The sequence below is a fragment of the Oncorhynchus clarkii genome, chromosome 18 (genome assembly GCF_045791955.1).
Source record: "Oncorhynchus clarkii lewisi isolate Uvic-CL-2024 chromosome 18, UVic_Ocla_1.0, whole genome shotgun sequence".
Taxonomy (NCBI): Eukaryota; Metazoa; Chordata; class Actinopteri; order Salmoniformes; family Salmonidae; genus Oncorhynchus; species Oncorhynchus clarkii.
This window is the reverse complement of record NC_092164.1, coordinates 6,117,365-6,130,505: the sequence shown is the minus strand read 5'-3', so window position 1 is coordinate 6,130,505 and position 13,141 is coordinate 6,117,365. Positions and strand designations below refer to the sequence as shown.

Genomic DNA, 13,141 nt, shown 5'->3' with positions numbered 1-13,141 from the left:
GGTGGTAGAAGTCTGACAGTTTTTGCCATGATGTACCTATACTGCCCACGTCTGAGTGATGGAAGCAGGGAGAACAGGCCATGGCTCGGGTGGGTAAGGTCTTCTTATCACATACGACACCTGGTGTTGTAGGTGTCCTGGAGGGCAGGCAGCGTACACCAAATGGTGTGTTCGGCTGAGCGTACCACCTTCTGTAGAGCCGTGCAGGCTGTGATCTAGCCGACAGTATGCTCTCGATGGTGCTCCTGTAGACCACTGTGAGGGTCCTCGGGAACAGGCAGGATTTCTTCAGCCTCCTGTCAGTGTGGTTTGAAGAGTCGCTGTCGTGATTTCACCACGGTGTCAGTGTGGGTTGAAGAGTCACTGTCGTACTTTCATCACCAAGGTGTCAGTGTGGGTTGAAGAGTCTCTGTTGTGCCTTCTTTACCAAGGTGTCTGTGTGGGTTGAAGAGTCTCTGTCGTGCCTTCATCACCAGGGTGTCCGTGTGGGTTGAAGAGTCTCTGTCGTGCCTTCATCACCAGGGTGTCCATGTGGGTTGAAGAGTCTCTGTCGTGCCTTCTTCACCAGGGTGTCCATGTGGGTTGAAGAGTCTCTGTCGTGCCTTCTTCACCAGGGTGTCCATGTGGGTTGAAGAGTCTCTGTCGTGCCTTCTTCACCAGGGTGTCCATGTGGGTTGAAGAGTCTCTGTCGTGCCTTCTTCACCAAGGTGTCAGTGTGGTTAGACCATTTCAGTTCCTCTGAGATGTGTACACAGAGGAACTTAAATCTTTTTGACCCCCTTCACAGTGGCCCTGTTACTATAAATCCGCTATGATCATGAACAGATAGATGCAGGATGTGTGACTGGTTATACAGTAAATGAAACAAGTGTACATTACAGTAGGCTAAAGTGATACACATTAGAGTAGGCTAAAGTGATACACATTACAGTAGGCTAAAGTGATACACATTACAGTAGGCTAAAGTTATACACATTAGAGTAGGCTAAAGTTAAGCACATTAGAGTAGGCTAAAGTGATACACATTACAGTAGGCTAAAGTTAAGCACATTAGAGTAGTCTAAAGTTATACACATTATAGTAGGCTAAAGTTATACACATTATAGTAGGCTAAAGTGATACACATTATAGTAGGCTAAAGTTAAGCACATTAGAGTAGGCTAAAGTTATACACATTAGAGTAGGCTAAAGTTAAGCACATTAGAGTAGTCTAAAGTGATACACATTAGAGTAGGCTAAAGTGATACACATTATAGTAGGCTAAAGTTAAGCACATTAGAGTAGGCTAAAGTTATACACATTAGAGTAGGCTAAAGTGATACACATTATAGTAGGCTAAAGTGATACACATTACAGTAGGCTTAATATCTCATACAATATCTGTCAGATCTCTCTGTGTGAACATACACATAGTCTCTAAAATAACCCTGCTGTGGCTTTTCTGTGTGGTTGGAGGGTAATATTGAGTCATGTGCCAACATTGTGTGGTGGCTTTATGATCTATGCTGTCGTTGTTTTGTCAGCTCTACTATCCTCTCATTGAATGATACTAGGAAGTCTGAAACTTACTACTAATTTACATTATGAATGGACGTTATACAATAAAGTAATCTTCTTCTTAAAACTTATTTCCTTCTTCTTCATCTTCATTCAGCGTAGCATACAGGCAGAGATTTTCTACAGGGCCCTAAAACAGATGAAAGGGCTTTAGTTATCATAATCTTTGGCCCTATTCATGAAATCAAAATGGATGCAATTGCGCCCCCATGAGAGTTTTAAGGGGAAAAAACAGACAAGATAAGAGCGTATGCAAACGACAATGACGAAGAGCACAACTTTTGCCTCTGTCAAAAAAGCGGCAAGTGTCGAATACATGACGTGGAACACCATTTAGTTGACAAACCGAAGATGGCGGAGTACCTGGCCTCCATTTTCGGAACAGAGAAAGACAAGTAGGTTATTTCGTCTTTTTGTGAAACTGCTGAAATAATAATGCTAATAAAATGGCTATTCTGTAGAACGTGCACGTTTTAACCCAAAAAGCTATCAGGTTACTTACAAATACGACTGCTACTGCACCCGTTGCTTTTCATTCAGACCTGTGTGGCTAGCTAGCGTAGCTTCCTGACTATACTGTAGAAGGCTAGTTAACTTGCTTGAATGGAGGAGGCGGCGGCTTGGTTTGAAAATGCGGCATGTGCTGCGTCGCGTCAGTATCCCTCCAAATCGGCCAGACTAAGCTAAATCAGTCTTTATTTTCTAGATCAATTTAGTATCAAATGTTTTACGAGTCAGTAGCTAAATGGTTTGCTATTTAGTATAACCTCAAAGTTTGGTTTGCTAAGCTAATCTGCAGCTAACTAGCGTGCTACTGTAGCTAGCTAACTCTTTAGCATTGTCTCGAGACGACTCCAGTGGCTAGGTTGGCTACTGCACAAGTATACACCGAATCATGTTTTTGTTTTCCATTGTAGCTAGCTAGATGCAGCAACAAACCTATACAAAGCGAACACTAACCTAGCCATTTATCAACATCTAATTTGTTTACTTTCTTGTCCATGTTCAAGGGTCAATTGTTCATTCTACTTTAAAATTGGAGCGTGCAGACATGGGGACCGCTGCTCTAGGTTGCACAACAAGCCAACTTTCAGCCAGGTAAGCGTACGTCTTGAATATGATTAGCTAGCTAGGGGTTTATGGCAAGCAATTGCCCGATGCTTGTGATATAGCCCACTAGAACGTATCAGGACTTCCTTAGGTTTCTTTGTTAGCTAGCTCGCGTTACTGATTATACTCACATTTGATTGTTTGTGTGGAGATTGGACTTAACCTTGTGTAGGATCAAATAATCATTCATGAAGTACTGAAACATGCAGTGTTGTCAATTAGCCCTAATTCCATTCACGTGTGCAATGTTGCTTCCATGTTCCAATGGGCCTAGGTACATACTGCAATAGCATCATGTGGAAGAACAGGTTGCTGAGCAGATGTAAAGTAGACCTAAATGTTTGCCGATCTGTTTCCTCTAACCCTGTGCACGTTTGCATTTCAGATTCCACGATTGGCTTACCTACAGAAGTGTGTGTGTATATAACATTGTGTTATGTTGCCTTTCAGAGAACCTGCATTATGATTGATGAGGATAGGCTTGGCAGCATGTCAATGCTTCTCAGTCAATATTTATCATCAGAAGAGAAGCAACTGCTGTTGGTAGGGTGACCACATGTTTAAAATACCCACATGCGGGACAACAGGATGATTTTGCGAGACGTGGGCTATACTGTCCCACGAACGTGAATACATTTTTTTTTGCAGCTGCACCAGGGTAATCGAAGCGCATGAAGCCTACTCTTTTTCCGGGCTCGCACAAAATTTGGTGACGCAAAAGAGACCACATGTGTGGCTGTTATGAAAATCAGGGAATATTTGGCCAAGGAACCATTTCTGTTTTGTCAGAGAATTTAATACATTTAGGAAGGAAGACTTAAAACGGGATTGAGTGAAGTACCAGCAATTACGTTGAATGAGCAACTGAGTATGGAGTGCCTTACAAGTGTGACAAAATTACCTTCTGTCAGTCTAATGTTTACTCTTGTAGCTATTCATCAGAAGCACACTTTTTGTAAGTAGTTTACTCACTGTCAGCAGCAAATCCCGAAAGGATTTGACATATGATTTTGGTTGACAATATGACATTGGCCTTAGTCTCGTCTTGCGCTGTGCAGAATATCAGAGATCCTCAACGATTGGAGAAGTGTTCAACGTTACCAGTACCACGGCCTTATAATATATCTTGTCAAAAGTGCAACATGACTACAAAAGAGACGGTTAAGAAAGTCAATTCTCATCAAATGAATAGAAAATCTGACTTAAATACAGACATCTAACTTTTTTGTAAATTAGTGGTGTTTTAATTGAATTTAAATGTGGGAGTGTCCTGCACAATCCGGGATATGTGGTCACCCTAGCCACTGGTAGGCTACTGCTGATTATGGTATGCATGATGCAATGGCAGATGGCACAACCTTGATGAAAGGAAGTAGTGTTATCCTGAATGGTATATATTTTCCTCCAGCCTGGTTCTTTTGACTATGCTCACATGGACATGCGGCCAACCTGCTCCCCTCCTATAGACGGCTTGTCTGGCTCTTTGGTAGACACGGTGGCAGCTCAATTCCCCTGTCCTTGTGCTTCATTAAACAGCTCAGCCACTTCATATCGAAAGACTCAATCTGACCCAACCCTAGGTCTCCCAACTCAGGATAGTTGTGCTTGGCCCTATGCCGAACCATGAGAAACAAAACAAAGCTTTCTATCAGTAGACTGATTGGATGATCCTCCTCTACCAGAGCATGTGGGCGGAGTTGAACCGGTCAGAAATCCCGCTCATGGAGTGGTGCTTGCGCGGCGATCCAGGTCCTTTCCAATTGCTCCGCTAAAAAACCGCTCCGCAGACACAGAAGGAAAAAAAACAGCCGCTCCATTCGTTTAAATCACAATTTAACAAATAATCCTATAATAATTGAAAGCTTGAAAGAGGTAATATGCCAGACCTATTGAGCCAAAATCAATTATGGCATATTGTATAGATAATAGAACCAAAATTTACAAAACTTAGTTTATAAATACTTTGCTACAATAACACTCTTAGCTAGCTGCCCACCTCGTTCCTTTCTGTTAGCATGTACACGTAGTAAGTTCCCCATCATGCTTTCGGGATTTCTTTCAGATTCCAAAATGATTATTTTTTGGTGTCATTTTTTACCCCCTTTTTGTCCCTGATTTCGTGTTCACTATTTTGTCTCGTCACTGCCACTCCCCAACGAGCTCAGGAGAGGTGAAGGTCGTGTCGTGCGTCCTCCGAAACATGACCCGCCAAGCCGTGCTTTTTCACACCCGCTCGCTTAATACGGAAGCCAGACGCACCAATTTGTTGGAGGAAACCCCGTTCTACTGATGCCCGAAGTCGGCCTGCAGGCGCCTGGCCTGCCACAAGTCACGAGCACGATGAGCCAAGTAAAGCCCCCCCGGCCAAACCCTCCCCTAACCCAGATGACGCTGGGCCAATTGTTACGCCACCATATGGGACTCCCAGATACGGCCGGTTGTGACACAGCCTGAGATCGAACCCCAGGCTGTAGTGACTCCACATCACTGCGATGCAGTGCTTTAGACCTGGGAAGCCGCCAAAATTATTCTTTAGTTGTGGACACTACATCACCGCAGTCTCTCTTGGTCTTTGTAAGTCACCTTGATTATTATTTAAAAACCTTTTTTTTTTTTATGGAAATAAGTAGCATACTTGATGGCAGTAGCTAAAGCAAGGGGCTATAGCAGCACACAGGTAGACTACAAATGCATGCTGGGCTGGGCATGCTCGGGAAGTGAGCGCTATTGGAATCGGGCAAGAAGGCTGACGCTCCAGCCTTTGGAAACTCGCTGCATTCTCCAGTCAAATTGAGCTCGCTCCGTTCACATTCTGTCCTCTACCCCAACTTCTCTGAAATACAGCCCATAGATTCTAAGGAGAGATTCGACTCCTAAGTCAGTAAACACAATAGCGTATCTACGTCAGTAATCAGGGACCTAGACTCATTTGGAATTTACACAAATTTAATGATTTATCTCTTGTATTCTTGTCATCCCGGCAGACCATCTTGATTCAAAACATCTACCGTAACCCCCAAAACAGTGCACAGACGGCCGACGCCTCTCGCTGTAAGTCCAAAGATCTGTTAGCCTCAGGGGTTCAGAAATCCCTCCTTTCCCCCCTCCTGCTCTCCATATGTAGGTCACGTAGCAGCCGAGCTGTGAGGGACTGCCTCACCTCTGTTAGCAGGGAACCCAACATTACAGTACCTCTCTCACACTTCAGCTACTGTAACTGCTCCTCCCAGTCCCCACCCCGAATGGCAAACCATTACTATCAGATAAATAAACAGGATGCTCCTCAATCTCTTTTGTATCGTCAAATATTTCTGTTTCCTCTGCCTCAGTCTTTGACCTCTTATACACAATCTCTCAGCCACTCAAAACAAAAACATATTCCATAATGCTATAGGCTATATTGACCAATTTATATCCCAAACTACCTTGAGTACAAGTCTTATAATTGGGTAGACCTAGTTGCAACCATCCACTGTGTGAGCAGTACCCAGTGTTGAGCCCTGTCTTACCAGAGCTGACGCCTCTCCTCTCACACAGGTAGGTATGGCTGTGGACTCTCACAGGAGACTCTGTCTGGGCCACGGTTCTGTTCTCTTCTGATGACTGACTTTCCAAACAAGGACCTCAGAACTAGCCAAACACCTCCCTCCCTCCATAGCCCAGAGATGGCTTCACATGTGCTTACTTAGATGACTTTTGTACTGTGGCCTATTCACAAACAGCTATTTCCTTTGGGAAAATGTGTTGGATTGAATGATCAACACATGAATATACCAGAGTCCTTGCTACTTCTCCAGTAACACTTGTCAGTAATGTCTCTTTTTAACTGGCATTACTTTGATTCGTTCTGAGTTCCTTGTGATTGCAGCCTCCTGTGAAGCCCTGGCAGAGACGTCTGTGGTCAGGAGACACGCCGTTACCTTCTCTTTCAGCATTTCAGATCACACCATGCACTCTATGGTTCAGAGCAGAGTTCCATAGAGGGGACTAATGAAGCTAGTTATGGCTTCAAATGTGTCCATTGAGGAAGTATTAGCTGACCCAGTGTGTTCTCTTCAGGGCCAGGAGCATGATACTTTATCTAATTTAACTTTCTTCCCCCAAAACCCCATTTCTGCTTGACATGTATCACAAAAATGTACGTTTTGTATTTCAGACCATTGCCCTGTTGAACATTTACCGTAACCCTCAAAACACTGCCCAGTCTGCCGATGGTATACGCTGTAAGTTCCCCCTACATTTGCAAGGCCCTGCGGCATGGACTGCTCATTATATTATAGTTATCTGGTGTACACCTACCTACACTACAACAACACCTCTATATTATTCTGTTATCTGGTGTACACCTACCTACACTACAACACCCCCATTATATTATACTGTTATCTGGTGTACACCTACCTACACTACAACAACACCTCTATATTATACTGTTATCTGGTGTACACCTACCTACACTACAACAACACCTCTATATTATACTGTTATCTGGTGTACACCTACCTACACTACAACAACACCTCTATATTATACTGTTATCTGGTGTACACCTACCTACACTACAACACCTCTATATTATACTGTTATCTGGTGTACACCTACCTACACTACAACAACACCTCTATATTATACTGTTATCTGGTCTACACCTACCTACACTACAACAACACCCCCATTATATTATACTGTTATCTGGTGTACACCTACCTACCTACACTACAACAACACCTCTATATTATACTGTTATCTGGTGTACACCTACCTACACTACAACACCTCTATATTATACTGTTATCTGGTGTACACCTACCTACACTACAACAACACCTCTATATTATACTGTTATCTGGTGTACACCTGCCTACACTACAACAACACCCCCATTATATTAAACAGTAGCAATACCTTTGATTTTTTTTCCTGGGAAACATTTCGTTTGTTTTTAGTAGCCTGGACCTGAATTCAATGTGCCCAGACAACACCCAGATGCTATTATATCCAAACATGTACACTGTCATCCCTGTAGGCATCACTGATGTGAGCCTGGTGTGATGGGCTCAGTGTGGATAGCTTTCCCCATGGCACACAATAATGCTGTTGCTCATGCGAAATATAAATTAAGTAGTGTTTGTGTCATGGAGAAGGCCAGACATGTCACTTGATCAATAGCTCTGAAAAGCATACCATTCCCACAGACCCCCTCTGACTGGCAAGATATCAGCTATATATTTGCCTAGGTTCTTATGTCGATTTAGTATGAGTAAATGTATCATGCTTGCATTATATTGCTTCTTGCATGAGGGTCATTCAGTTTAATACCAAGACCACAGGCAAGGGAGAAATGGGGAGCCGTCTGTCCTGTCCTTCAGGTTGAACGTTATGGGTAAAATACTCCTGAAATGCAGTAAATGTTTCTGTATATTTCTAGACTTTCAACTTCTAAAATTGACTAGTTTGCATGCATTTCTTGCTCATACTAGCTTCGTTGGGACTCATTTTCAGCACCAGCCAGCTCCACTGTCATACTAGCTTCATACTAGCTTCATCGGCACTCATTTTCAGCTCCACTGCCAGTGTTCTCAAACGCCGTCATTGGAGCTGGCTGGTGCTGAGACACTGTCATTAAGGTTGTTGTTCCAAAGTGGTGTCATCTTAATGTGTGCACGAACTTGGCTTAATTGATACAAATTTAATAGATCACTGGCCTGATTTACTAAGCTGTTGCACCATTGTAATGTTTATCTGGGGATTTCCAAGGGGGGTGAATTAACAGGGAGTTAAAATGGTGGCTATAGGACATGTGTGAAACGTACACAAAGTTAACTTGTATGTTAGTTTCATGGTTCAGCTTGGTATGTTGTCTATATATTCTCGTAAGTCGTTGGATGTGAAATTGCACTGATGCAGATGCTTAGTGACTCTGCCTCCTCCGCCTAGCTGCTTTCTGACTGGTTATTTGTTCATGGTTTTAGGTGCCGTCAGCGATGTGGAAATGCAAGAGCACTATGACGAGTTCTTTGAGGTGAGTGACCTCGGCACGAGATACTTGTGATGTTTCACCTCATCTCTGCCAAACCTGCCTGTTGCGCACCGTATCAACCTCCTCTCTCCCATTTACTTTTCACAACAGGATCAATACTGCTGTGCCAATATTGTCCCTGTTCACCGATGTGAAAGGGTCAGTATTTGTACAGTAGAGGATATGTAGTTGGGTAATGGAGAAGACCCTCAGTGAGTCTTGTCAGCCATGTAGAAACCATGGGTATGTTCCACATTGCAGATGACTTTGAAGGTCGAGGCGTAACTGACATACAAATCGCCTTGTATCATAAATAACTACTCAATAATATTCGTAGATTACTCTGTCACAATTTACCCATAATACACCATGGTTTTGATGCTCTCAAACAGGGCCTGTCAGTGCGTTATGTCATTGGTTTGACCTGCGGTGATGACCTGTCCTAGAGTATTAATAGACTCATGTTGGTGTCGTTTCCAAGAGCAGACTGTTGTTTACTGCTGCTGCTTTGAACACACTTAAAGAAAAGAGTCTAGACTAGTGGGTCTCTAGATAGTCTAATGATAAAAGGATCTAGTTATTAATTGGATCTCTAAATAAAGTGTTGGTTTCATGAGCTGAAATAAAAAAAATCCCAGGAATGAACCACACGCACAAATTTCTCTACAATTTTGTGTATAATTTCGTTTACATCCCCGTTAGTGAGCATTTTTCCTTTGCCAAGATAATCCATCCACCTGACTGGTGTGACATATCAACAAGCTGATTAAACAGCATGATCATTACACAGATGCACCTTGTGCTGGTGACAAAAGGCCACTCTAAAATGTGCAGTTTTGTCACTCAACACAATGCCACAGATGTCTCAAGTTGAGGGAGTGTGCAGTTGGCATGCTGACTACAGAAGATGTCCACCAGAGCTGTTGCCATAGAATTGAATGTTAATATCTCTCATTAGCCACCACTAATATAATTTTAGAGAATTTGGCAGTACTTCCAATCGCGGACCACGTGTATGAGGTCGTGTGGGCGAGTGGTTTGCTGATGTCAGCATTGTGAAAAGAGTTCCCTATGGTATGGGCAGACATAAGCTACGGACTACTAACACAATTGCATTTTATCCATGGCAATTTGAATACACAGCGATACGTGATAAGATCCTGAGGCCCATTGTCGTGCCATTCATCCACCGCCATCACCTCGTGTTTCAGCATAATGCACTACCCAATGTCACAAGAAGCTGTACACAATTCCTGGAAGCTGACTGTGTCCCAGTTCTTCCATGGTTTGCATACTCACCAGACATGTCACCCGTTCAGCATGTTTGGGATGCTCTGGATTTACGTGTACGACAGCGTATTCCAGTTCCTGCCAATATCCAGAAACTAAACTTTGCACAGCCATTGACGAGGAGTGGATCAACATTCCTCAGGCCATAATCAACAGCGTGATCAACTCTATGCGAAGGAGATGTGTCGCGCTGCATGAGGCAAATGGTGCTCACACCAGATACTGACTGGTTTTCTGATCCACGCCCTACCTTTTTTAAGGTATCTGTGACCAACGGATGCATATCTGTATTCCCAGTCATGTGAAATCCATAGATTAGGGCCTAATGAATTTATTTCAATGACTGATTTCCTCATGTGAACTGGAACTCAGTAAAGTCTTTGAAATTGTTGCATGTTGCATTTCTATATTTTTGTTCAGTGTAGTTCTTAGTGGATCTTTTAAAGTGGGTCTCCATGGTGCTGCTTTACTTATCAATCAGTGATTGTTTTGTCAATGACCCTAACCCCATCTTCTGACCCTAACCCCTACAGGAAGTCTTCACAGAGATGGAGGAGAAGTACGGAGAGGTGGAGGAGATGAACGTGTGTGACAACCTTGGCGACCACCTGGTCGGCAACGTCTATGTGAAGGTGAGGGTCAGAGATCCCATGTCAGCCATGTTAAATTCTCCCTGCATCCATCTTCGGTGTGATTGCGTTAATCTGTCTGGAGAAACAGGAGAAAGTCCTGTTTTTATAGTAGCTCATCGACCTTCATTAGAGCATAAATCTGTCTAAAACATGGCCTCTCTTCTCTCTGTGTGTGTGTAGTTCCGTCGGGAAGAGGATGCAGAGAAAGCGGTGATGGACCTGAACAACCGCTGGTTCAACGGTCAGCCTGTCCACTCAGAGCTCTCCCCCGTCACTGACTTCAGGGAAGCCTGCTGTCGGCAGTATGAGATGGGGTCAGTGTCGATCTCTCTTTCTGATGAATGTCTATACACTGCTGTGTGTGACAGTCGGTGTACCTGCAACAATAACCAGGCGCCTTGTTTCACCACTGCATTCCACCATATTTTTACAGTTCCACCATGTAATCAGTAGTCCTAAAACTATTTTCAACGTAAACCATTTACACCAAACGGAAAACGTTTTACACCCGAAAACTAGAGTTTCTATTGGACAAATTCAGAATCCTCCCTGTTTTGTTCCATTTTCTTCCAAATGAATACACCCTTGGCTTGAGGCTTGAGTTGCCACCTCTTATCCGACAGGAAGAATGTAGTCTTGTTTCCCTGCAGCATATTAACTCAGGCTGTGTTGGGAAATGGCATCCTATTTCCTATGGGCCCTGGTCAAAGTAGTGCACTATATAGGGTGTCATTTGGGATGGTGCCTCAAGTGTTTTTCCATTGGAACACCCATCGTTTGCTTAAAGGCTACAGTTGAACTGTTTGGCTAACTCCAGCAGGAGAGATACATGTAGCTAGCTAGGCCTCTGCTTTGGAGTGTAGGGTGGTAAACGTGATAGTCAGTGGATACAGGTGGAGATTGGAAAAGCTTTTCTCACACGCGGTAACAGTATTAACCCCCTGCTTGCCTACCATCCACAGAGAGTGCACCAGAGGAGGCTTCTGCAACTTCATGCACCTGAAACCCATCTCCAGGGAACTCCGCCGGGACCTGTATGGACGCCGCAGAAAAGGGTAGGACGCATTCTAGGGAATGTTTGTATTCCAGGAAGACCTTGTTCTGTGTCACGGTCAACTGTTTCATGGGATTGAATGGTGAAGCATCCAATACTGTACTTGGCAGTGGTGTAAAGTACTTCAGTAAAAAATACTCTAAAGTACTACTTAAGTAGTTTTTTTGGGGGTATCTGTACTTTACTATTTGTGTATTTGATTGCTTTAACTTTTACTCTACCACATTCATAAAGAAAATGATGTACTATTTCCTCGTGATATTTTCCTTGACACCGAAAGGTACTCGTTCCGTTTTTAATGCTTAACGGGACGGGGAAATTGTCTAAATCACGCAAAGAGAACATCCCTGGTCATTCCTACTGCGTCTGATCTGGCGGACTCACTAAACACAAATGCTTTGTTTGTAAATGATGCCCGAGTGTTGGAATGTGCCCCTGTCTATTTGTAAATGTAAAAAAAAAGAAGATTGGTGTCGTCTGGTTTGCTGAATATTAATATAAGGAATTTGAAATGATTTATACTTTTACTTTTGATACTTATGTATATTTTAGCAATTTACTTTTGATAATTATATTTAAAACCAAATACTTTTAGACTATTACTCAAGTAGGATTTTGCTGTGTGGCTTTCACTTTTACTTGAGTCATTTTCTATTAAGGTATATTGTACTTTAACTCAAGTATGACAATTGGGTACTTTTTCCCACCACTGGTACTTTTTCCCACCACTGGTACTTTTTCCCACCACTGGTACTTTTTCCCACCACTGGTACTTTTTCCCACCACTGGTACTTTTTCCCACCACTGGTACTTTTTCCCACCACTGGTACTTTTTCCCACCACTGGTACTTTTCCCACCACTGGTACTTTTCCCACCACTGGTACTTGTGTAGTTGACTAAAGTAAGAGCCTCATTTTTAGTTGAGGTTTTTGAGTATTCTCTAGGCTGGTTAAGTTGTGCTGTGGTTCAAGCATTTTATTTCTCCCTTTCTAGCAAAGGAGGAGGAGGAGGAGGAGGAGGACACCGCTCTCGCTCGCGATCCCGGGAAAGGCGTTCTCGCTCCCGAGACCGTGGCCGTGGTGGCGATGGTGGAAGAGGTGGCGGACGAGACCGCGAGAAACGGAGGTCCAGGGACCGGGAACGTTCTGGAAGGTTTTAAGATGAGCCAAGACCTAATTATCCCCCTCTTCCAACCCCTTGTCCCCCCTCCTCCTACCTCTCTCTCCCGTGATGAAAAATGTGTGTAACATGTTGGAATCCTCGTTAATTTCATTTCTTTTATCCCTTTTTTTAAAGACACAAATACAAGCTTCCGTTGCTTTCTCAATAAAACAGACTTTGTAGTGATTCTCTGCTGTGTCCTCTTTCATTGGTTGGTGTTGGAGTTACAATCTAGCAGGGATAAGACTGGGTGAAAGGGTTTACTGCACGGGCCAGGGCTCTCCAACCATGTTCCTGGAGCGATACCCTCCTGTAGG

At 43.4% G+C, this 13,141-nt stretch overlaps 1 protein-coding gene across 1 annotated transcript; it reads left to right on the top strand.

Annotated features, from left to right (window-relative positions):
- Positions 1–1,898: 1,898 nt before the first annotated feature.
- Positions 1,899–13,013, top strand: LOC139372929 (splicing factor U2AF 35 kDa subunit-like). Its single transcript, XM_071112803.1, has 8 exons — positions 1,899–1,952; positions 2,568–2,655; positions 6,824–6,890; positions 8,640–8,689; positions 10,510–10,608; positions 10,789–10,922; positions 11,571–11,663; positions 12,657–13,013. The coding sequence occupies exons 1-8, from the start codon at positions 1,909–1,911 to the stop codon at positions 12,820–12,822; spliced, it is 741 nt and encodes a 246-aa protein (XP_070968904.1). The 5' UTR covers positions 1,899–1,908; the 3' UTR covers positions 12,823–13,013.
- The last annotated feature ends 128 nt before the right edge of the window (positions 13,014–13,141 follow it).

What these genes read in the sequence shown, in the direction of transcription:
- LOC139372929 (XM_071112803.1), top strand. Translation starts at nt 1,909, where the DNA reads ATGGCGGAGTACCTGGCCTCCATTTTCGGAACAGAGAAAGACAA. An exon ending in ACAAGCCAACTTTCAGCCAG is followed by an intron (nt 2,656 to 6,823) that starts GTAAGCGTACGT and finishes TTTGTATTTCAG; the next exon opens with ACCATTGCCCTGTTGAACAT. An exon ending in GTCTGCCGATGGTATACGCT is followed by an intron (nt 6,891 to 8,639) that starts GTAAGTTCCCCC and finishes TCATGGTTTTAG; the next exon opens with GTGCCGTCAGCGATGTGGAA.